Genomic DNA, 23,971 nt, shown 5'->3' with positions numbered 1-23,971 from the left:
CGAGACCTGGCTCGGCCGTCCGAGGAAGGAGAAGGTTTGAAGAGGGGAGGCTGAGCCCATTCGGTCCCCGTCCGCTCCTTACCTACTGTCCTGGGTCCCTGTCCCTCCTCGAATGCGTTGGCTTCCAAGGCAGTTGGCTCGTAGCAGATGGGGAATGTTTTGTTCTCTTCCTCCCGAGCCCAGGACTCGGCGGGGCCAAGTGTGAAGTCACGAGAGTTGGGACGGGACTCTGGCTGCTGGGACTGAGGAGGGTGGCCAGAGCAGTTGTTGGCATTTGTGTGTGGCTTCTATTTTCCCCCGCTTTCTAAAAACTGCGCTTCATTCTCCCAGCTTCCCAGTGAGGCAGGCAGCGCTGCCTCTGTGTAACAGATGGGAAAGTGAGACGCAGGATGACGTCACTGCAGCCGCTCAGCCAGAAAGCGCTTCCACCTTCCATGGAAGTGAGGGTCCCGTCTGTCCCACACACGGGGTGGACGCTGCTGCCCTGAAACCCCTGGGACCAGGCGTCAGGGAGGCCGGGGTGGAGGCGAGGAGATGTAAATATCTCCTCTGTGCCACTCGCCTGAGGTTCCCAGCCCGGCTGTGCACACGGGTCCCCAGGGAGCTTATTATGACTCTAGACTCCCCGGCCATCCTTGACTCTGATCAGTGCAGCCTTGGGCATGCTCTCACGGTCCCCGTGTCTGTGAGTCTGGCCTGGGCACCGCTGAATGCGCCCCCGCAAGCTTTATGCGCCCCCTGGTTTGATGTTCAGGACAGCCCTATGGGGAGTTTCATCATCGAGGAGGGCGCTGAGGCTCGGGGTTCAGCAATGTTCATAGAGCTGGCGAGCCGGAGGGCAGAGAGGAGGAGGAGGGTGGCGGCGGTGCTGCCGTGACGGTGGGGGGGGGGGCCGACTGAGCCCGCCCCCTTCCGCCCCCAGATCTACATGCACCTGCGCTGCTACAGCTGCCCCAACGAGCAGCGCTACATCGTCCGCATCCTGTTCATCGTGCCCATCTACGCCTTCGACTCCTGGCTCAGCCTTCTCTTCTTCACCAACGACCAGTACTACGTGTACTTCGGCACCGTGCGGGACTGCTACGAGGGTGAGGAGGGCGTGCGGGGCGGGGCGGGGCGGGGCGGGCCGCACACCCCTCCCCCCCCCCGGGCTCCCGGAAGCCCCCCTCCCCGGGTTCCTCCGGGGCCTGCCCCTCGCTTCTCTACCCACTTCAGGGCTTCCAGCCAGGCCCCAGTTGACAGGGGACAGCACACGTCGTAGCACTCTGCCACGTGGCTCCCACAGCCCCTTTACAGGTTACCTGCAAGCAGGGACCCCGCCCCTGGGTCTCCTTTCTCAGTCCCGCGTCTCTGATAGGGGTGAGCGGTCAACAAGTTGTCCGTTCGTAGATAGAAACCCCAGGTACGGATGGGTCAGGGGTTTAGCCAGGGGCCCATGGCATGGCAGGGCAGTGGCAGGGGCGAGCCTCCCTCCCCCACGTGCCTTAATTCTGAGGGCTTTGTCCCGGGAGCAGGCTCTGCTGTGCCACCCAAGAAAGCGACCCGCTGCCTTTCACGGGCCTCGGGTGTCGTGTGTGGTATGGAAGCTCTGGTGCTGAGCTCCAAGCACCGGCCAGGCCCCCCTGCTGGCTGCTAGGCCGAGAGGAGGAAAGCCGGCCCCCTCGGTGCCTGCCTGACCGGCCACCGGACGGGGCAGCTCTCTGCGAGGGCCTGGCCACAGGCACAGGGAGCAGAGACTCAGAGCATCCTGGGCAGACAGGAGAGCTCATGCACAGGGCAAGGAGGGAATCCCTACTCTGCGGGCCGGGAGGTGCGGGGAGCCGGGCTGGGGGCTGGCCACGGCCAGAAGAGATTAGATTAGATTAGATTCTCTTTTTTACTGTGGATGCACAAAACTATGACGCAACTGGAAATTGCAGGTTAGAGAATCTCTCTGTGGAGGATGGGTGAAGGAGGGAGAGGCCAGAGGCCCTGAGACAGGTCACAGGCCCATGATCCCTGGGCCGGCATAGGCCGGCAGGGGTGGCAGGAGGGGGTCCTTGAATTCAGGATCCCCCACTCTGATGCCCCCTGCCCCTCCTGTCAGGGTCGTGCATTTTTCTCTTTCCTCCCGTATCTGCGCTGTCGGTCTCAGGCAGAGTGACCAGATGTCAGGGTTCCTCATGTTGAGGCGGGGCAGCGCCGACCACGACCAGTTGTTCACGTCCCTGACTGCGCGAGGGCTTTGCCTCGGGCCCTGGGCTCCGTGGATATTGGAGTGCAGCGTGCTCACCCCCACGGAAGCGGAGTCTCCCTTCCTGTCCCGCTTTGAACCTGTGTATCCCTGAGGTCTCGTGGGCCTCAGGAAATGCCTTCGGACTTGGCAAAGAAGTGCGGGCGCCTGACAGGAGCGCTCTGGGCCCCTCCTGCCCCTCCAGCCACAGACCTCGCCCTCACCTGCCCCTCCAGCCCCACCCTCGTGGCCTGACCATGCGTGCCTGCTTTGCCCTCTTCTCCCTGAGCAGACTCAGCTCCTGCGAGAGCAGGAACGGGCAGAGAGCCCAGGTGGTAGGGCCAGGCCAGGTGCTCACTCAGTCTGTGTGTTTTGAGTGAATAAGGGACTTTATCAAACACCTGCTGTGTGCCTTGCATTCGCGTGGGGTCTCACCGAATTCCCGGGTTGCCTGGCTCTTGCAGCTGAGAATACTGAGGCCGGGTGGGGACCCGCTCCGGGCATAACTGGGGCTCTAATGTCCTATGTCCCTGGAAGCAGCAGAGTCCAGGGAATCCTCTGGGTCCCCGGGGAGCTGCCAAGGCTGGTGTTGAGAATCCTTCTCTGATCACAAATGTGTGCCCGGGGGCAGCCTCTGCCCGCTGGTCCCCTCAGAAGCAAGAGGGTGTTCCCTGCCGCGGGGTCCTCCCCTGTGTGGTCAGGGGGCCGTGTAGTCTCCCTCCTCTATGGGGCCCAGAAGACTAGGCTCCTGGCAGAAGAGGAGCCTCAGTACCATCCTCAGAGACGGCGGCAGATGGTTGGCTGGGTCCCCCCACTCCAGAAGCCTCTTTGTTCAGGCCGCTCCTGTCCCAGCCTTCCTCCTGGTCCACTTAAAGGTCCTGGTAAGAAGTCTGCCTCCCTGCTAAGCATGTCTCCTAGCAACGCTATTATCCCCTCGCCTCTCCGCCTCTCCCAGGGAGTTTACAAACAGTGAGGCAGCTGCGGGGAAGTCCAGGCTGCCCCAGGGTTCACCAGCTTTAGTGTCTGAGTTGGTGGGCTTGGCCTTTTCTGCACCTCTGCTCAGCGTCTGGGACCCCCTCCTCTTGTCCTTTCATCTGCAAGATCCCCTGCAGAGTTGGCGATAAGAGTAGGTCCCTTAAAATTCAAAAAGAGGCCCCCCCCCATTCATTCCCCTCCCACCCTTCCTTCTCAGTACCCCTCCGAACCCGGGAAGGGACAGAAGGGAACAGGAGTAGGGCTCTGCCGGGCGACCCCTATTTTGGAGCCAGGCAGCCCGCACCTCACTGGGCACTGCACAGATATTGGCTTGTCTTTTCTTTTTACTTTTGTTCTTAAGTTTTTTTTTATGTTTATTTTTTGAGAGAGAGAGAGACAGAGTGCAAGCAGGGGAGGGGCAGAGAGAGAGAGAGAGAGAGAGAGAGAGAGAGAGAGGGAGACACAGCATCCGAAGCAGGCTCCAGGCTCCGAGCTGTCAGCACAGAGCCCGATGCGGGGCTCAAACCCACGAACCGTGAGATCATGGCCTGAGCCGAAGTCGGACGCTTAACCAACTGAGCCACCCAGACACCCCGATTGTCTTTTTAACAAAATTAAAACAACTAAAATTTTAACTCTCATAGTGCACACAGTTGAAAGATAAAATGACCCTGACTCCTCCTCACTCCCAAGTTCGCTGCATTTTCAACTCTGTAGACTGTTGTTTTTTTTTTCCTAGAATAACCTAAAAATATGCTTATACTATTGTTTCTTGATCTTTCGGTTTTAGATAGTGCTACATGGCGACCTCCTATTGTACAAGGCTTTGATTTAGGCACCTTATCCCCCGCGCCATCCACATGCACACACACGCAGTGCTCTTTTCTTCACTGTGACTAGATCACCGTTTTTTTCTAAGTCTCCATTCAGCATTTGCTTTATTACCTGTCTGTCAATATTGATCACAGCTGAGCCTGAGTTCTGAGGCTACATATCCCTGTATAACTTGTTATTTTCCTCTGGTTACTGCTTGCCTTGCTTTCTGGTTTGCTCTGCTGTGTATCTATCATTAATCCGTTCCCAAATGCTTCGGCTGAATAACGGAGAGAAACCTCTCCTCCGTGCAGACTCAGCAGCGAATCTGTTAGCTCTGGGTTTCCCTTGCTGGCACTCCCCCGGGCCTTGCTTTTCTTGCTCTGGTCTGGACTGGCTCCTGTCTGGCCTCTTACCACTCAGCGTCTGTCCTGGGTCTCTCCATCACCATCATTCTCGAATCCTGCTTGTCTCCTCTGCTGAATCGCCTGTTCCCTGGATGCCATTTTTTTCCCTTATTTGTGGTCTACTCCCCCTTTTTTGGTCAGTACCTACCTTCCCAGAGCTTCCTGGCAAAAAAAAAAAAAAAAAAAAAAAGTGCCTGAAAAGCCTAAAATCTGAAAATTATCTGTAACTATTTTTACTGTATTGTCCTATTTGGAGTTTGACAGGAATCCAGTTCTAAGTTGGAAATCATCCTCCCTCTGAATTTTGAAGACGTGTTTCCCCCTGTGTTTTAGCTTTCAGTGTTGTCTGGGGAAAGTCTGCTGGATGCTGACCCTTAATGCCTGTATGTGACTTACTTTTTTAAGGCTTGCTTTTGGGACCGTGCCTTTATCCCCCGTGTTTGAGAATCTCCCAGGTAATGGGACGTTCCTCGTGCGGGGCATCTCGTGGGCCCTCTCCGTGTGGAAAACCCCTGTCCTGAGGTTCTGGGCAATTTTCTTGTATGTTTCTTGGTAACTTTCCCCCACCACTTTATCCTCCCTTTCTGGAATTCCTGTTTGTAGGATGTTGTGCTTCTGGATTGAAGCTCAGAATTTCTTTATAATTTTCGAGCTTTTTTTTTTTGTTCTGTTTTCAAGGAGCTGTTGTTTTGTTTTGTTTTGTTTTAATCTTCACCCTTGAGCTTTTCGATCAAAGGCTTTATTTATTTGTTTATTATTTTCTTTAATGTTTATTCATTTTTGAGAGAAAGAGAGAGAGTGCTGAGTGTGGAACCTGCTTGAGATTCTCTCCCTCTCTCGCCTTCTCTCCCCCTGCCTCTGCCCCTCTTCCCTGCTTATGCGCACTATCTCTCTCTCTGTCTTTTAAAAAAAAGAAAATGGGGCTTAAAACTGCTGGGCCTCCCAGTTGGGTAACGTGATGTGCCCTCTGCCATTTTTATGCAGGGGAGCAGCGCAGGGGGCAGGCACCAAATGAAGACTTTTTGATTCTGGGCCTGTTTCCCCAGAGAACAGTGTTCTTGCTTCCAGCCTGGGAGGCAAAAGCTGGGCAGGCTGAGTTGAGGGCGCAGATGGGGCAAGGGACCTGGCATCTCGCCCGTCGCATTCAGGCGTTGCCCACTTTCTGGCCATCTCGTTGCCCTCCGCTGAGCCTTGCTCTCCGAGGACAGAACCGCCTCCACCTGCTCTGAAAGTACAAACCCAGTAGCTCCGTGTGGAGACTTGTAGCTGAGTTTCCCGTTTGCACCCTCACCCACAGCCATCAGAACTGCCCAGCGTGTCCAGTTTTAGGGCTTCTCCGGGGTTCTCGTTGGCCTCCCCCCATCTCCGGGTCGGTGACCACACTGTATCTTTCAGAGCTGTGGGCAGCATCTCTGGTCGGCTGTCTCCTTGTGCGTGAAGGTTTGTACTCTCCCCTCCCCCACCCCCCGACCTGTTCTCACTTCAGTGGCATTTCACTGGGGGGGGGGGGGACAGCAAGTAGAACTGAACCCCGCAAATTGATGGCAGTATTGCTGTCTTCCAAAGTGGGGGTTGCATCTCAAAGAAGTAAATGGCTCACCCAGGGTCACATTTCTCCCATCTGGCAAGGGCTGTGATTCACGTGGCGCTAGGTTGTGCCATCGGGGCAGGGAGACAGAGGAGGGCAGAACGAGCCCCCTGCATGTATGTAGTGCTCGTGCTCAGGGCGAGGGTAGCCCCTAATGATGACTCTGAGACCGCCCTGGGGAGCTCTGTGATCAGGGGTGCAGAGGGGCCAGAGCTCAGAGGAGGGAGACCTGACTTCTCCCATCGCTTTATGCAAGCACTGTTTTCTTTCTTTTTTTTTTTCCTTTACTTTTTTGTATGTTTATTTATTTTTGAGAGACAGAGAGACACAGCACAAGCAGGGGAGGAGCAGAGAGAAGGGGGACGCAAAATCTGAAGCAGGCTCCAGGCTGTCCGCACAGAGTCCGACGCGGGGCTCGGACTCATGAACCATGAGTTTGTGACCTGAGCCGAAGCCGGCTGCTCAACCTAAGGAGTCACCCAGGCGCCCCAAGCACTGTTTTCTTAAACCTGTTTGTGTAGCATTGCAGTTTTACCACCTGTTTTTCGGTACTGTTAGCTCATTCTCCCCTCCCAGTTACCTGGTGGATATCCGATCATCCCCACTTTACACGTGCGGAGAAAAGAATTTGAGTCAGTGAAGAAACTTACGATCACCTGGAGAGTAATTGCCAGAGGCCAGACTCACCCAGGGGGACTTTGGTCCCCAGAATTGCCCTGCGTGTCAGCCTGGGTGGAGGAGTGCAAGATGGGTTTCTCGGGTGGAAAATCATGAGCTCTGGTTAGGAGAGGAGATTTTACGTGCCTGGAGAGAAACAGTTCAAGAACGACGCTTCATCCACCCTGTTTCATATTGTGGACAAACGTTGCTTCCTGGAATCCGGCCCAAAGGGAAGTGTCTTCCTAGGCAGAGAGAGTACAGCAGGGTCACCCGAAGCCAGCCGAGGGCCACACACGCAGGTGTCACAAGAGACTCACCGGCCAGGGTGCTGCCAGGCACTCGCTGGCCGTGGTGGACCAGGGGTGGCTGTCCAGGGTGCTGCCAGAGCCAGCAATGACAGGAGCTGTCGATCAGAATGAAGAAAGGTATTGAGAGGAAACCAGTCAGAAGAGGCGTCAGAAACAGTGATGTGGATGGCAGGAAGCAGCACTAAGCAGAATTGAAAGGACGGAAAAGCCACAAGGGAGTTGGAGAGAGCTGCTGTTGGAGCAGCTCGGGGCAAACCCCCGGCCCACCATGGCTGCAGCGAGTGGCATCCATTCCTGTCCACGGTGATCATTGAAAAAGAGGGGGAAGCGTGTTCTGAAGCTCCCATTGGAGATTCTGGTCCAAAGTGGTCAGAATTAAGTTTTCCAGGGGCGCCTGGGTGGCTCAGTCGGTTGAGCATCCGACTCTTGATTTTGCCTCCGGTCATGATCCCAGGGTCTTGGGATCAAGCCCCGCATCAGGCTCCATGCTGAGCGTGGACCCTGCTTAAGATTCTCTCTTTCATCTCTACCCCTGTATGCCACTTGCATTCTCTCTCTCTCTCTCTCTCTCTCTCTCTCTCTCTCTCTCTCTCCCTCCCTCTCTCTCTCTCTCAAATTGAAAACACATATTTTTTTTTCCATTTTTTTATTTATTTGAGAGCGAGAGAGCAAGAGCTTGTGAGCAAGTGGGGAAGAGGCAGAGAGAATCCCAGGCAGGTTCCGTACTGTCGGCGCAGAGCCCAACGTGGGGCGGCGAAGAAGGCTGGGCCACAGGGCCAGCTGTAGGTGCTGCAGGTGCCTGGAGGTGGCGAGTGTGGAACAGCAGTAGGTTGCCCCCAGGGTCACCGAGGTTCCGCACACGGAGCGTGGCACATCGGAGGCGTCTAGTGAGTGGTTACTGAACGAACAGACAGATGTGCCCGTTTTGACCTGTAGCGGGGAGCTTGTGAGGACTCCTGTCCAGGCAGCTGTGGGTTAGAGAAGCCTCCAGTGAGGACAGAAGGGCCCGAGTCTCAGGGACAGAAGGGACCTGTAAAGACTAGGTCTCTTAAGAGTCCTTTATAATGTCTGCTAAGAGACTCTCCAGCCTCTGATTGCTAGCTTCCACTGGCACAGAGCTCACTACCTTTCATCTCTGACGATGGCCTGTTGGCAGTTGTTTCTTACATGAGGCCAAAAGCCTAGGATCTGCCCCCTGTCAGACAGGCGGGTCCCGTCTGACTCTCTGGACCACGTCATGTCCTTTATATGAAGAGAGTGACCGTACTGTCTTTTCTCCGGGCCTCAAGGCTCTAGTATGATCTTGATTTCATCTCCATTTCCTTTGCTCCTGCCTGTGTACCTTTGCCCCAGTCCATTTAAGATTTTGTATCTAGAATGGAGCAGAAAGTTCCAGGTGCCTGATGGTCCAGGGCAGGACAGAGAGAAGGACCATCCCTTCCCTCATGCCGGATGCTCCCCCTCTAGACTGGAGGGCCTGGTTTGTGGGTCCCTTGGTCGCTTATGTGTCCACGGGGCCGAGCACAGAGCCCGGCACCAAGCTGTCGTTAGTATTTAGGGAGGCATAGAGTCACTTTGTGTCTCTGGGGCAGAACCGGAGCTGTGGTCAGAAGGGCAGGCGGGCAACAGCCTGTTGCCTAAGAAGTGCACTGCTGACCCCCAACTCAGCAGTTTTGCTCTTCTCGGGCCCAGGGCCGGCATGTTTTCATGTTTGTTCGGGGTGGGGGGAGGGCGGGGGGGGCGGTGGTAAAGTTGTCCACTGCAGACACCCTTGCTGGGGTGGGGGTAGTGTTTTGCCTAGCTCTGTAATTTCCTAGGAGGGGAAATTTCCTAGGAGGGGATTGATTTGTGCAGATGGTCAATGGGTGCTGATGTGGGCTGTTTGAGTCATCTCGAGGAGATTCTATCTCGTCTCCCTTCTCTAAGAGTGCATTATTGACTCACTAATGATTCTTGAAAGGAAACCGTCAGCGAATTGGCATTTTACAGACCAGCTGGCCCTAGAGCACTGGTAAAAGGTCAAGAACCTTGCACTGAGAGAGAGAGATGGATGAAATTTGATGATTCTAGCCAGTCGAACGCAGGGCTGGCTGTGGGTAGACAGCTCAGCCACGTAACTCAGGAGGGTGCTGACGTGTGTTGTGACACGGGAAAGGATGTGAGCTCAGACGCCAAGGTCCTCTCAGGAGTGGGTTACAAGACGGCCTGGCTTTGGAGGGTGGTTCCGGGCAAGGGGGCTGATGAGCCTCTGCCCCCGTGGCTTCTCTCGAGGGTTTTTGTCTTTGGGAACCAGAGTCTGATTGCCTGGTGCGGGCGCAGCTGCGCAGCCCAGGAAGGGTGAGCTCCGTGGGTGCAGAACGGGGTGCAGGCCCTGTGCCGGCCCCGCCTGCCCGCCTCTCCGAGCTTCACCCCAAGTTAAGGCCCACGTCCGTCTGTTTCTTCTTTCTGTGCTGATTGAGTGTGAGTGCCAGGCCCTCTGGTAGTCAGGGGTAGGCCTCAGTTCCTGCCTGCAAGGACTGTACAGTCTCGAAAGAGCAGTAGGTAACACACTGTGGGTTGCTCAGTGTGAGCTCAGCCTTACCAGAGGAGTCACACGCGGCCCTTTCCTCACAGCAGCCCCACAAGGAGGGAGCTGCTGTTTTCCATGGCTTACAGATGAAGAAAGCAAGGCACAGAGCACTTAAGAAACCTGCCTGAGGTCACACAGCTCATAGGTGGTGGGCCCGCCATCTGTACCCTGATAGCCCGGCCCCAGGGTCCACGGCTGTCCTGCTTCATTATGCTGCCCCTGAACAGGAAGGATCGGACGGATCAATAGGGAGACTGTGGTGTGCGGAGCGAGCCGGGCAATGGACAGAGGGCTGCCAAGGGAGAGGTGGCACCTCAGGGCCTGCCCCTGGGAGTTAGCAGAGGCATCAGAACAGGCTGCCACAGAGGTGTGAGAGGCCCATCGCACATCCTGGCAATTCCAGGAGTGGTTTTATATCACACACACACACACACACACACACATGCATGTACACACACACATATATAACTATATGCACACTTACACGTGTATGTACATGCATATACACGTATGTACACACCCACATACATATATGTACACGCATATAATACACATACGCACACATGCACACATTGTGTGCACATGTATGCACATATGTACACATGCACAAACATGTGCATGCACACACACATGTATACGCATATGTGCCCACATACACACGTATGCATATACATATATGCACACACATATACATACATGCATATACACAAATATACACACATTTATGTATATGCATATACACAAAAACACATGTATACACACATACATACATGTAAATACACATACACATGCATATATACGTGTACACATGTATATTATATACCCCCATATACAAATATGTATACACATATATGCACACGCATTATATGCATGTATGCATATTTATACAACACACATATATACATATATATATACACATACATATATACACACACATATGTATATGTATACGTTTACTATGGCTGCATAAATAATCACCCCAGACAGACTAGTGTAAAACAACCATTTCTTTTGTTCATGGACAGTGCAGTTCAGTAATTTGAAAAGGGCACAGTGGGGATGGTCTGTCCCTGTGCCTTGCTATCTGGGCTTCCACTGGGGGACCTTCATCTGGGGTGGGATCCGAAGTCTGGTTCACTCATGTGTCTGGCAGTCGATGCTGGCATCGGCTGGTCCTCAGTTCCTCCTGCGTGAGCCACTCTGGGTAGTCTCACCACGTGGGCTGGCTTGGCCTTCCTTGAAACATGGTGGCTGTGTCCAAGGGCGGGCATCTCCAGAGAAAGAACCAGACGACAGAGGCCTCCTCTAACCCCAGCGTCAGACGTCTTGGAGTATCGCCTCTGCTGTAGTCACCGCAGTCCCCCCAGATGCAGACAGAGGGAGGAAGACCCTGTCTCCCCACAGAGGGGTGTCAGTGTCCCCGGGTGTGGCCATCTTTGGGAAGTACCATTGGCCACAAGGTAGCTGGACCCAGCTTGGAATGGACACATCCAGTCTACTTGGCCTTGTGTGGTTTTGGACATTAGCAGACTGCTGTCAGATTTGGCTTGACGCCCACCCTCTTTTAGCCCCAAAGTTCTTGTCACTGAAGAGTGCTTTGGGGCTCGGTGGAGATTTCTGCAGTCCCCACGTATCCAGAGCTGCTCCCATGCCAGGCAGGGAGCTTACAGCGTCCTCCGCCCCATCCAGGGATGCTAGCCCTCACGCAAGACAAGCAGGTAAACAGTACTGGCCACCTAGTGAGCACTGCTGAGTGCCAACCCCTCTTCTGAGTCCTTGGCGTACTCAGACCACCTGGCAAGGCAGGTACCTTTACTGTCCCCATCTACCAGATGAGGAGACAGAGGCACAGAGAGGCCCACAGCTAACCGGTGGCAAACCCGTGTTGCAAACCCTCTGCTGTGTGTCCATAGAGGGACGGTCACAGCACAGTGTGGTGGGTGCTGTGGGTCGTGTATATTGGGTGCTACCCATCCCAGCTGTGAGCCCTTAGTAGGTTAGAGCAACGGAGTGGTAGGAAGCACCTCAAAAATACTCCTTTTCCCAATTGCTGGAGGCCACTGTTTGCCTATAGCTCTGTCACCAGGCTTGGATGTGCTCCACTTCAAGGTAGTCCTGCATTAGTGCCGAGCGCGGTGTCCTGCTCTGGGGAAGAAGTGGGCCCCTTCCAGGGGCCGCAGTCCAGTGACAGCAGTCAGGGATCACGCTCAGCCACACTGCGGGGCGGGAAGTACCGCACAGCGTCTGCGGATCAGCAGTTCCGTGGGTGAGAACACACCAGCCTCCGTGGCGAGGGGCCAGAGACTTCTCAGGGGGGCTGATAGGTTCCACGGGGACCGGGAGCACGGAGAGAAGGGCGCCCCAGGTAGGGGGATCGGCAAGGGCAAAAGCATGGAGAACATCATAGCCTGCCGGGAAAGAGGGGTATCTAGTTGCTGGGAAGGGTGGGCGGGGGCCAGGTCGCTGTGGAAAAACCTTGAACGCCAAGCCCAGGGCTGCACCAGGAGCCTCAAAGCCTCTGTACTACGGGGGGACAGCAAGGAACAGATGAGAAGGAACCCTCTGGAGGCAGGGCCACTGGTACCCACCCTGCCCTTCCTGTCCCCTGATCCCATTTGGACCCTCAGTCCATCCTTTGCTGGATGTTCTGGAGTTCCCCTGCTCTGCTCAGTCTTCCTCCTGTGCCTTTTCCCTCCGGCGGCCTCTGCTGTGTTCCTCCTGCTCCTCCGCCGTCCCCGTCCTTGCCCCTGGTGCGTCCCCGGGCTTCTAGCACCCGGCAGGCTGCAGCCTTCATCTTGCTGGCCCCGCAGAAATCCTCTGACCAGGAGACCCGCTCACAGCGTTTTGCTAGAATTGTAGCATGGACGACATACTTCTGTGCCGTCGGTCACTGTTGCTGAGTTGTGTCTTTGCGGTGACATCGAGCCGCATCCAGAATGAGCCGGCCCAGCTTCCCACGATGTTTGTGCACCCGCAGAGTTGATGGTGATGTGGGCACACTGTCACATCACTGCAGGTTGCTGAACGGACAAAGGTGCTCCTGTCTCAATCTTGTAAAAACTTCTCCTGAGATCCCTCTAGAGAATGTTCTGTGCTTCTTGTGTTGTAAAACTGTGATCCGGCACCACACAAACAGAAAAGTGTCTGAAACTAACAAGCAGTCATGAAGCCAGTACCTGTTGAACCCCAGAATGTGCCCGTGGCTGGCTCCCACCAGCCCTGTGAGCCCGTCCTGGTCTCCCGCTCCTGCGGCGTCCCCACGCAATCTGGAACTTTGTGTCGATTGCCTCCCTGTGTTTCCGGTACGATCAGCAGCGTCATGTGCGCGGCCCGAAACAACATGACTTAGCGTTGCCTGATCTCGGTCACAAACGGAATCCCTGTGTGGGTCCTCACGTCCCTGCGGCCTTGCTGCCCCTGACTGGGGCGCTTCGTCTCCGTGGCTGTTTAGAATTCCACTATCTGTTTACCCATCCTGTTGATTTGAGTGGTTTTCTCTGGACGCTTTTCACAGCCTTGGTCATCTATAATTTCCTGAGCCTGTGCTATGAGTACCTCGGGGGAGAAAGTTCCATCATGTCAGAGATCAGAGGGAAGCCCATCGAGTGAGTATGAAGTCTCCCTGGAGCTCCCCACAGCACCCCGTTTCCTGGGCCTGTCCTGGCGTCAGCTGGACGCACGGACCGCCTCTGCCCTCGACCTGGCTTTGAGGCGCCCCGCCACACTTCCTGAGCCACACTGTTCACTGGGACTCGGGGGAGGAGGGCCTCTCTCTCTCTCTCTCTTCCCGTCCCTCCCCGTCTGCCTGTTTTTCCCTCTGGCGGTTTTTCCCTTCACTGCTTTTTACCTTGGTTTGTTGCCGCCCCGGCCAGCGTACCCCGCTCCCTCGAGCCCTCCCGCAGGCGCACACACCTCCCTTTGTCTCTCCGTGTGCTCGGCCTGGGCTCTGTGCCCCGTTCCCAGCCCAGTCCCCTCCACCCGGACTCGTGTGTATGTGAGGGAGGGCGGCCTTCCCCAGCCCCACCATTCCTGAATCCTGGCTGCCTGCCCGCCGACCCCCTTCTCCGCTTGTCTCTTCCAGGTCCAGCTGTGTGTATGGCACATGCTGCCTCTGGGGAAAGACTTACTCCATCGGATTCCTGCGGTTCTGCAAGCAGGTGTGTGCCCCCGCGGCCGCCCCGGGCAAGGGTTACCGGCCAGGGACCGGGAGCCCCTGGTTGTCAAGTGGCAGAGGCGGACGTAGGGCCCTGGGGACCCACTTGTGGGGCCGCCACCTCCCAGCCCCGGCACCCACTCCCCACGCTGGCAGGAATGCACGCGCGTTCGCAGGGTGTGCTCCAGGGGGCAGCGGTGGGCGTCCTGAAGATGTCTGGAACGGCCCTGGGGCGCGAAGCGGTCCCATACTTTTGCTCACTTTGACCAAGTCTCGGTGGCTGGGGGGGGGGGGGGGGGATCGGAAAGCGCGTGGGGATTCTAGAATCTCAGTTTGAAACCTCAGCTGCGGCTGGAGGCCAGGAGGGCTTCTGCGTGAAAGATACATGCCAAGACGGGCCTGTGCAGTCTCTGGTCTGTTCCCCATGTCTCCGTTGGCAGACCACCAGCTTCCGGTTTCCTCGGTTGCCTCCCCTGTGGTCTCGAGTAGCCTGGGCGGAGGCAGTGTGGTGTTGTGGTTAAGTGCATGGGCCTGGGTGTCTGCCCACCTGAGTTTGATTTTCAGCTTTTCCTCTTGACTGTGTGACCTTGGCTAAGTTATGTAACCTCTCTGAGCCTTACTTAGCTAGCTTCTCCTTCTGTGAAATAGGCACAATGATACTTCTTGAGGGATGGTTGAAGGAACAGGTGCGGCGGTGGGTACAAAGCAAGCGACACAGACTGGCACGGAGCCCGCTGTCTCTTGTTCGGAGAGGTGCCACACCTCGCCAGTATGACCTCAATTTAGTCTTCCCTTTGGTGCCAAGACCTCTGCCAGCCCCTCCAGCGTCGCCTAGAGAGTAGTCGCAAGGGGAGATGAAAACCACAGCTGATCACTGTGGCCACCAGAGGGCTGGCCTTTCCGCTCCCCTCTGTGCAGGGCGGGTGGGGGCGGGGGCTGCCTGCAGTGTGGACGTGCCCACGAAAGCACCTACCTGGACGTACCAGGTCTACACTGCTGCTTCCAGCTCTGCCTTCCCTTGGGTGTTCTAGATCCCCAGTCTCCCTCCTGGGCCCGGAGGGCAAGAGTTAAAACTGTCCTGGGGTCACGGTGGGTGGGGCCTTTCAGAGCCATTGTTTACCAGCCTTCCAGCCGCCCAGGGCCCAGCTGTGACTCACTGCCTTCTTTGATGAGTATATTGTGTACAAAGTTTTGATCCCATGATCGCTAGCTTGCGTAGCCTTGTTATAAATGATTCCCCAGCCCTGTGGGTTCGGACGTCCTGCTGACTTTCCTGGAGGTGGCAGGGAGAGGTCGGAAGAGGAAAGAGGATAAAAACAGCACCCCTTTCGCTTGGGAGAAAGTTTCCTCCCGAGAAACGCAGGGCCAGCGCCCAGTATCTGAATCTCCTGGAGAGCCGGTTCAGGGTAGAGACTCTCTGGCCAGCCACCCCCACCCCAGCCTGACGGAGAAGGTCTGTTAGGGAGCTCCGGGCCCGGAATGTGTTTATAGCTCCGCGGGTGGTTCTGATGTCCAGCCTGGCTGGGAACCACTGACTGATTTCGGACCCGATCCAGGGGTGTGGTTGAGCGAAGGCTCTGCGGCCTCTCCTGCCCCTTCAGCTTCTCTGTGCCTTGGTTTCCCCAGCTGACCAGGACGGCACCGGCCTGTTGGCGGGCTCTTAATTCTCCCTGGGCACAGACTGCTGCTCTTTCCTCTTCCCCGAACGTGCTGGTCCTGCTCCCTCAAGGTGTGAGGGTTGGCTGGTGGCAGCATCGCACCTCTGTCCCCGTCACACGTGCTTCCCCACAGCTCAACCCTCCCCCTTCCCCCGGGACTCCCCACAAACTGCACTCAGGTCCCCGACGGGGCAGAAACTTTGGGTTCAACAAGTTACTGTCACTGCCCCAGGGTCCTTGCCTGGCTTCGAGCCACACTGGCTTCTCCTTTTTTTTTTTTTTAATGTTTATTTTTGGGAGAGAGAGAGCAAGCTGGGGGGGGGGGGGGGCGGGGCAGAGAGAGGGGGGCAGGGGGTCCGAAGCAGGCTCTGCACTGACAAGCAGCGAGCCCAATGTGGGGCTCAGACTCACAAACGGTGAGATCATGACCTGAGCCAAAGGTGGACGCTTAACCAACTGAGCCACCCTAGGTGCCCCTGGCTTATCCTTTTAAAGCTGCTCCCACCTCTACCGAAGGGGCCTTGTGGTTTGGCCTTAGGTTTATTGATTTCAAAAGATCGGTGATCCTGGTGGTTTTATGGGCCCCCTGGGTTGTCCTGGAGTTTACTGGAACCTCTGTAGGGCCCTGGGAGGACCCGGTTTAGGAATTCTGCCAGTGGCCTAGCAGATCAGTGGAGGCCTTTATTGAACACAGAGAGGGGGGAGAGTGTCCTTCAGCCCTGCGACGTGGCGCTGGTTCCATCCGTTTACCAGTGAAGTGGCCACTCAGAGGCTAAGTGACCGCTCGCTTGAGCTTCCCCAGATGGTAGTGAGGCCAGGATTCAGACTCGGATTCGGGGCTCCAGACCTTGTGCTTTGGGCTCCAGCCCCAGGGAGACCCCCCAGCTCGGCATAAACCGGCATGGGGCCAGGAGCCAGACCCGGGGGTGGATGAGGAGGCCTCGAGCGGGACCCTGGCCCCCTTCCTGCCCGCTGCCCATCACCAGCATCTTCCTGCTTGCCTGTGTCTGCTCTCAGCCTCTCCGTCTATAGGAGCTGCGTGCTCTGCTGTCCCCGTCTCTCTGGCACGTTCCTTCTGGCCCCTTTTCTGAGGAGCCCTCTCTGATGGGCTCTTCTGTGCTTCTACGCCCCTCCAGTGGCTGTCCTCCCTTCCTCCCTCCCTTCCTTCCTTCCTTCCTTCCTTCCTTCCTTCCTTCCGCTCGCACAACTGCCTTGCTGACCCCCATAGAATCCGTCTCCTCTTCCAGAAGGCAGTCCCCTCGGGGCAGGACATGGGGCCCCCCCCACCCCGCCCCCCAGCATCCAGCACAGGCCCAGCTGGCCGGAGGAGTGCTTGTCACACAGTTCCTTCACTCACCCTCAATTCTTGACCTTCTCCCCCAACAGGCCACCCTGCAGTTCTGCGTGGTGAAGCCACTCATGGCTGTCAGCACCGTGGTCCTCCAGGCCTTCGGCAAGTACCGGGATGGTGACTTTGAGTAAGCAGCGGGTCCCCCTGAGGGGCGTCGGGGGGAGGAGTGTGGGTGCAGGAGTGGGTGGGCCTGCCCAGAGGCTGATGCCCTGCCTCAGGGAAGGGAGTGGTTGTAGACTGGCTGCACGCCCATGACCTTCCTTAGAGGGGAGGCCAAGCACAGCGCGGCCCTCCCCACGCCTCCCTGCACCCCCGAGTTGCAAGGCCCAAGCCTGGCAGTGACAGCCATCACACCCGGCCCCGCCTGCAGCCCAGGAGTCAGCCCTCCGCACACATCCCCTTCACGGACGGCCTCCAGAGTGGTGCCCCAGGGGTGGGTCAAGAAGGGACAGCGACCACCCCCAAGGCAGGGAGCAAGAAGGTCCGAGCCCTGAGAGGCCTGTCATGAGTCCCCGGGTAGAAGACTTCTCCCACGCGGATTTCATTCCGTTTTGCGGGTTAGTGACGGTGCCCGCGTACCCAGGCCCTGTGCTTGCAGACGCTTTGTGCAGACCCGCTGTACCCCGCGTGATGGCCCCACCGGGGCAGGTGAGCAGACTGAGGCTCAGAGGGGGACGTGACTTGGCTCAAGAGAAAAGAGCAAAGCCGAACTCCGTGTCACTCTGACGCCTGTTGCCTGACCGTCGGGATGAACCCCCGCCCCCAACCCCGGTGCTGTTGGCTTCCGTGTTGGTGTCCCCACCAGGAGCCTGGGCACCAGAGCCGCAGGCCTGCAGCCTGGACACACCTGTGAGCAAAGCAGAGGCGGCAGGGCCGGCTGCACCCCGGGTGCACACCCTTGCACGCCTCCCCTCCTCCGCCCCCTGATGTTTTGGTCGCTTTGAGCCCTTTCTCAGTGGCTCGTGGGGCACAGCTTGGGGGCCACTGCTGAGAGCCGCCGTGGGGTTTGGCATACTGGAGGGGTAGAGGAGGGAGGGAGACCCCTTGTCCCTCAGAAAGCTCTGTCCAAGCCAGAGAACACTCCGTGTTCCCCACAGTGTCACCAGCGGCTACCTCTACGTGACCATCATCTACAACATCTCCGTCAGCCTAGCTCTCTACGCCCTCTTCCTCTTCTACTTTGCCACCCGGGACCTGCTTAGCCCCTACAGCCCTGTCCTCAAGTTCTTCATGGTCAAGTCCGTCATCTTTCTCTCCTTCTGGCAAGGTGAGCCTCTTCCCAGCCCCTGTGAGGCCAGCCCATGCTGCCCTGTCCCCTAAGATATGTCCCCTCCTCCTGCTCTTTGTCCCAGTGCCCATGGGGCCTGTGCTGTCCCTGGATGATCCCAGCCTGGAGCCCAGAGGGTCTCTGTCCACTGGGCACCTCCTGGCCACGGGGGATCTTCGGTGGGGCCGCTTCATGGACGGGGGATCCAGGGAACCCCATGTAACTGGTGACATCTCAGTGTTGGTGGCCAGCAAGTAGCCAATAGAGTGGGGTTTCCTGAGGCCTCAGCTTGGTGTTGGCATCCCTGACCCAGGGGGGAGCAACCGTGGACCCCGGCTGTCATCCTTCCTGGCGGGAGTGACATTCGGGCAGTGCTCCAGGGAGGAAGGGGGGACCAGAGGAGGGGTCCAGTCTAGGGCCACATGCCCATGCTTCCCCTTCCAGGCATGCTCCTGGCCATCCTAGAGAAGTGTGGGGCCATCCCCAAGATCCACTCGGCCCGCGTGTCTGTGGGCGAGGGCACCGTGGCCGCCGGCTACCAGGATTTCATCATCTGTGTGGAGATGTTCTTTGCGGCTCTCGCCCTGCGGCACGCCTTCACCTACAAGGTCTATGCTGACAAGAGGCTGGATGCGCAAGGTATGAGCCAGGGTCCTGGAGATGACTCCCCGGCGGGAGAAGCCTTCCCCGGCCCCGCCCCAGGGCCCCTCCTGCCCCCCAGTGTCTGACAGGTGGTGATAGGTCAGGCGTCTCCAGCTTACTTGTGGGAGAGGGGACACAGGTCGAGGCTCTCCCCCCCGCCCCCAACACAAGGTTGCAGGGACGTCCTGGAAGCTGGAGACCCACCTGTCTCTTGCAGCAGGCCTGGAGTATGGAGACCCCCGAGATGCTACAGCACAATATCCCCACGGGAAGGCCAGGGTGGAGACCCTAGAATAGACAAGTTCCTCGGGGTTCCGCACGCCAAACGCGGCTTTGCATTCTGTGCTGTAATTGCCTCCTCTCTAAAGTTCTTTTTAGCCCGGTTTACTTCTAAGAAACACGCTCAGATGGTAATCGATTTTAACAGCTTTCTCTTTACACCTGCCCATCTTCCTCTTTGTTAGAAGAGGTTGGCACCCGCCGTTGTACATTAGAATGCCCCGGAGACCCTTTCAGAATCCCATGTGTGAGCCCACCCTCCGAGATCCTGCGATAATAAGTGGTCTGGGCCTAGCGGTAGGGGGTGCTTCCCAAGCCCCCTGGGGCCTGGAGTCAGGGGACCTGCCTCTGGCTGCTGCTGGGCGGAGGGGGGATGGCCACGGGGGGTGGGAAGAGGAGGCCGGGCTCGCCTGAAATGACTTCTGCGGGTCTGGGGAGGGGAAGCTCCTGGTCTAACACGTCCACCCGGAGGTCGGGCTGCTGGGCGGCTCCCTTCCATGTGGCTGGAGGGTAGAACCCCACTTCCCCAGGCCTAGCGCCCAGGCCCACCACAGGCCCCGGGAGTGGGGGTGGGGAGGGCGGCAGCAGAGCCCCTCGGCCCCCTCCCCTTCTTCCTGGCTGGAGAGAGACCCGCTAGATGCCTGTGGACTGAACCGCACACCGGGTCGCTCAACTCTTATGCGCCCGACCGTGTTCTCCCAGCACGCTTGCCGGCCGAGGGCTGTAGGCACCCCTGCTCGGTGCCAGGCGCTGTGCTGGCCATGCCCCACTGCTGCCAGCTGGTGTCCCACCCGCTTCCCACTGGGCCCCCCACTGGAAGGACCTGGCAAACACCCTCCCAGTGTTGAGAGCGATGTCCCTTGGACTTGGTCCCGAAAGAGCCTGTGCCCTTAGGAAAGCCAGCATTGTGCCTGGAGCCTGGGGCCATAGCAGAGAACCCTTTCTGGACCCTTGAGGTTTAAAAAGGCCCACGCGGTGGCTCTGCCGTGGCCCTCTTCCCACCCACTGCTCCCAGACATCCACCCCAGCGAAAAGGAGTGTGGCTAGAAATCCGGCTCTAGCAAAGACCCCAGGCCAGCCCTACCGGGGAAAGGCAAGACCCCACCTCTGTGCTGGGCCCGGGCCTGTTGCCCACTCGCTAACCCCTCAGCCCTCCAATCAGGCTTGGGTCCAAAGCCGCCTCGACTGCGGGTTCTGCACAAGTAAGCACCCCCCCCCCGCCACCCCCCACCGGAAGCGCGAGCCCTGTGGGAGGAGTCATCCCTGGGAGACATGCCCTGCCAGGTGCCAGGCTCCAGGGGGCAGCCGGGGCTGCCCGGGTGCTAGGTGGGGCCTGGCGGGGAGGCGGGAAGGGCGCATGGTTCGGTGTGCCGGCCTCGGTAGTGGGCAGACGGTGTGACTCAGCCGTGTCTCTTGTCTTCTCTATTTCTCTGGCTTCTCTCCCCCTCCCCTCCCCTCTCCGCCCTGCTTTTGCCCCGGGTTTGGCCGCGGGCAGTACCAACATACGGCCCTTACGGTAGGTTCTGCTCTCGGTCTATGCGTCTGTCCTGCACGTCAGTCCTGGTCACTGTCACCAGCATGCCTCTCCCCCTAGCCCCTTCTCTGTGTCCCTGTCTCCCCGACAGGCACCCCCCGGGCAGCAGAGCTCACAGCACCTGCCTGCCAAGGGCTGCGCTCTGTAGAGTTTGCCTGCTTCCACTCTGGTCTCTCGTTGTTCCGGAATGTGCCCTGCCGGGTTCCGGGGGCTTGCGAATGGGAAATCTATGGCCGAGAACATGAAGGTGGAAGGAGCATGCCAAATTTGAATTTGGAGACCCGGGCTTATCCCTTACCTCTAGGTTTTATGGCCTGGGCCAGTTCTCCCCCCTTAACCCACGGGGACCGTTCATTAGAGAGGGAGTCGGGAGGAAGCACGTCAGGGCTGGCGGCTTCCGCCCTCTCAGAGGGGAGCCGGTGAAGACTTACGTCAGCCCCTCTGTGGGCCCGGGCCCCTGGCCGCCTGCCCTGACAGAGCTGGTCAGGCAGACTCCGGTGCCCGTCCCAGAGTGGAGCTGGGCCCCTCCCCCAGCACGCCGGCCTCCCGGGGGCACGCCAGGCTCCTCGTCTGCCGGATGCCATTCTCCACCCTGGGTCCTTTCCCGCCGGCCGGGCTCACGAGCCTCCGGTGGCCGCTTAGCTCAGCGCCCACTCTGTGCCCTGGCCAGAGAGCCGTGCCTTTGCCTGTGCCTCCTTGTGTGCGGGACCCCGTTCTCTGCTGCAGGAAGGGGCGGGTTGGGTGACAGAGCCTTGGGGTGGGGAGCAGTCCCCGGACCAGGGGCCTCCTGCTGCCCCGGCCCCTCACCCCTGCCTCTGGGCTCCCACCCTGCAGGCCGCTGCGCCCCCATGAAGAGCATCTCTAGCAGCCTCAAGGAGACCATGAACCCGCACGACATCGTGCAGGACGCCATCCACAACTTCTCGCCGGCCTACCAGCAGTACACCCAGCAGTCCACCCTGGAGCCCGGGCCCGCCTGGCGCGGTGGCGCCCACGGCCTCTCCCGCTCCCACAGCCTCAGTGGCGCCCGCGACAACGAGAAGACTCTCCTGCTTAGCTCTGACGACGAGTTCTAGGCGCGGCTGCTGGTGGGGAGGACTGGCGCCTCGGCTCAGGGCAGGCTGTGCTCCCCTCCGGCCTCACGCCCGGGCCGGGAGGCAGGCTGGCACAGCTTTGGCGTCGCCCGTTAATTTATTGGACCAGAAACACTCACATGTCGCTTCCAAAAGAACAGCCAGGAGCCGTCTGCCCGGGGGACAGCCCAGGCTCACGACGAGCCTTCAGGAATATTTATACAAGGCCACCCCCGCGCTGCTGGGCGAGGGACAGAGGATGCGAGGAGCGACTCCCGTGCCCCCGTGGCGCGTCCTGCCATGTGGCCATGGTGGACCGGCGGCCGCAGCCCTCTCAGCCCCGACGCGGGTCACGCGCTCCCCCGCGAGACTTCCAGCCCTGCCCCCAACACCGTGCAATACTCTGACCTGGGCTCTTTCCTGCCTGCTCCCTCCCCGGTGCCCTCTGTCCTTGCTAGATCAGCCTCACCTCGGGCAGGAGGGGGAGGAGGGAACCCAGATGCTCCCGGTGGCCTCTCCTGACCCAGGGCCTGCCTGGCATGCTGCAAGGACCAGAGCGACACCAAGAGCCACATGGCCCACGTCAGAAGGGCGCTCAGGTGCATCTGGGCCCCTCCTCCGTTGACGGGACCTCTCCAAGCAGGGGTCTCTGGGCCCCTGGGTGTCCTCTCCGTGGCGGCCCCTCCTGCCTGCCTCGTGCCCCTTCCTCCTGGCCCGCGGAGGGCAGCCAGCAGCCCAACTGCCCTAGCGCTTGGGGTCTGTCTTCTTGAGAGCATTTTGGGCAGGGCCCTTGCTTCCCGGCTGCTCAAAGCGTCGGCGGCTCCCAACCCTCCTTCGCGGGCTGAGCAGTGAGAACCTCCACAGGGTCCTGGCCTCTCCCTAGGGCTTCTCCTTCCCACCTCAGGGGAAGGGTCTGAGTTTCCACGTCTCAGACCAGCTTCTGGAGGAACACGGTCCTGTGGGAGGGAGGACGGAAGGATGGGGCATGCAGCAGGGAGCTGGGAAGTGGGAGTGGTAACCCCAGACTCCTCTTCCTGGCGCCGTATCCACACAGGGCCTGGTGTCCTGCCTCGGCTGGCCCCTCGGCCCATCTCTTCTGTGCCTTAGTCACATACGAAAGCTCCCCCTTCCCAGGCCCTCAGTCTGTCTGGCCGCAGACAGCCCCTGGGGGCGCCCTCTCAAGCTACTGGCGCTCAGGATCCTGCAGTGCTGGGCCACGCACCCTCGGACACGGGCCTTAGGGGTGGCCAGGATCACCGGTCCCCTCCCCTCGCTCACCTCCACGCCCATACACCTGGAGCCTCCTAGGGCTGGACCCCCCCCCCCGCCCCGCCAGGCAGGCAGGGCTTATGCCGGCCACTGTCTTTCTTCGGAAGAGCCTCTGGACAGATAACGATGTAACGATCATACAGGCGGAGCCTTCTGTCCTTTGACACCCAGAGGGCGCTGGGGTTTGGGCTGTAACAGCCTGGAGAAGGTGACAGGGTGAGGAGGGCCCTGCCCTGTGGCACCAGAACTTCACCGTGGAGTCTCTTCCTTTTCGTTCATTACTGGAATGAACTGTGCCAAGGGTCTGCTGGGATGGGGGTGGGGGTGGGGTCCACGACAGCCGTCTTCCCAGGCTTCCTTTGGCCCTCGTGACCCAGCCGGCCCCCAGGTCACAGAGGCCTGCGTGCAAGGGTCCCGGAGGCCAGCTCTCGGGGCCCTGCCTGGTGGGCCTGGCTCGCTGGGACCAAAGTGCCCAGGAAGGCAGCGAGTGGGAGCGGGCTGTCTGAGGAGAGTCTCCTCCCCCGCTCCCACCTCTGCTTTCGCGAATCTGTTTCTCTGACTCTCCCTCCAGGCCAAACTCCCTGCCGACTCCCTGCCCCCTCGGTCTCTGCCCGCCCTGGCACTGGCCGGCTGCCATGGTCCGTGGGGGGACACGGAGGGGGACTCAGCGGCAAGGAGATGGCGGCCCCCCCGGGGAGATGAGGGCCTAGGAATGCGGGCCCGCCCACTCCACCCCTCCTTCCTAGGATGCATAACCTACCTGTCTTTTTTGTTTTTTGTTTTTGTTTTTGTTTTAATTTTTTCCCCCAATAGAGTAGCTCTTTGTACATAAAAGATACTTGAAAAATTAATTGTATGATGTATGAGAGGACAGAGTCCCCTAGTTTTGTATCTCGCGTATGACTGCCATGAGTTCCACCAGAAAGCCGCTCTATTTTGGTCTCTGACATTTTAAATGCGTGACAGAAGTGAGCAAATAAAGTGAGAGATCTATATATGAGATAATATAGATTGTATTGAAATCTCTTCTGCCTGTGGGTGAGGTTTTTTTTTTTTCCCTTCCTCTTCCCGGCCTCCGTGTTCGTGCTTGGGGGTGGGCCGAGTGGTCGTGGGCAGGGGTATCCTAGGAGACGGGACGTGACGTGTAGGTAATGGGGGGAAAAAAAGCCCACATTGCCAGAGGCTGACACTGGGGTCCGGGCTCCCACCGGAC

The 23,971-nt window shown here is 58.5% G+C and overlaps 1 protein-coding gene across 2 annotated transcripts in view; it reads left to right on the top strand.

Moving 5' to 3' along the window:
- TMEM184B (transmembrane protein 184B) overlaps nucleotides 1-23,784 on the top strand; it is a 48,669-nt gene extending 24,885 nt beyond the window's left edge. Inside the window, exons 3-10 of one of the 2 annotated variants that reach the window (XM_023257710.2) lie at nucleotides 923-1,088; nucleotides 13,047-13,137; nucleotides 13,614-13,689; nucleotides 16,730-16,821; nucleotides 17,792-17,961; nucleotides 18,406-18,600; nucleotides 20,378-20,398; nucleotides 21,251-23,784. In XM_023257710.2, the coding sequence (XP_023113478.1) occupies nucleotides 923-1,088; nucleotides 13,047-13,137; nucleotides 13,614-13,689; nucleotides 16,730-16,821; nucleotides 17,792-17,961; nucleotides 18,406-18,600; nucleotides 20,378-20,398; nucleotides 21,251-21,492 (1,053 nt within the window). In that variant the 3' untranslated portion in view covers nucleotides 21,493-23,784. The remainder of the gene's footprint in view (nucleotides 1-922; nucleotides 1,089-13,046; nucleotides 13,138-13,613; nucleotides 13,690-16,729; nucleotides 16,822-17,791; nucleotides 17,962-18,405; nucleotides 18,601-20,377; nucleotides 20,399-21,250) is intronic. The other variant, XM_023257711.2, reaches the window with a different exon arrangement.
- Nucleotides 23,785-23,971: the final 187 nt, after the last annotated feature.

This window comes from Felis catus, chromosome B4 (genome assembly GCF_018350175.1).
Source record: "Felis catus isolate Fca126 chromosome B4, F.catus_Fca126_mat1.0, whole genome shotgun sequence".
NCBI classification, from domain to species: Eukaryota; Metazoa; Chordata; class Mammalia; order Carnivora; family Felidae; genus Felis; species Felis catus.
This window is presented reverse-complemented; position numbering and strand designations above follow the sequence as displayed.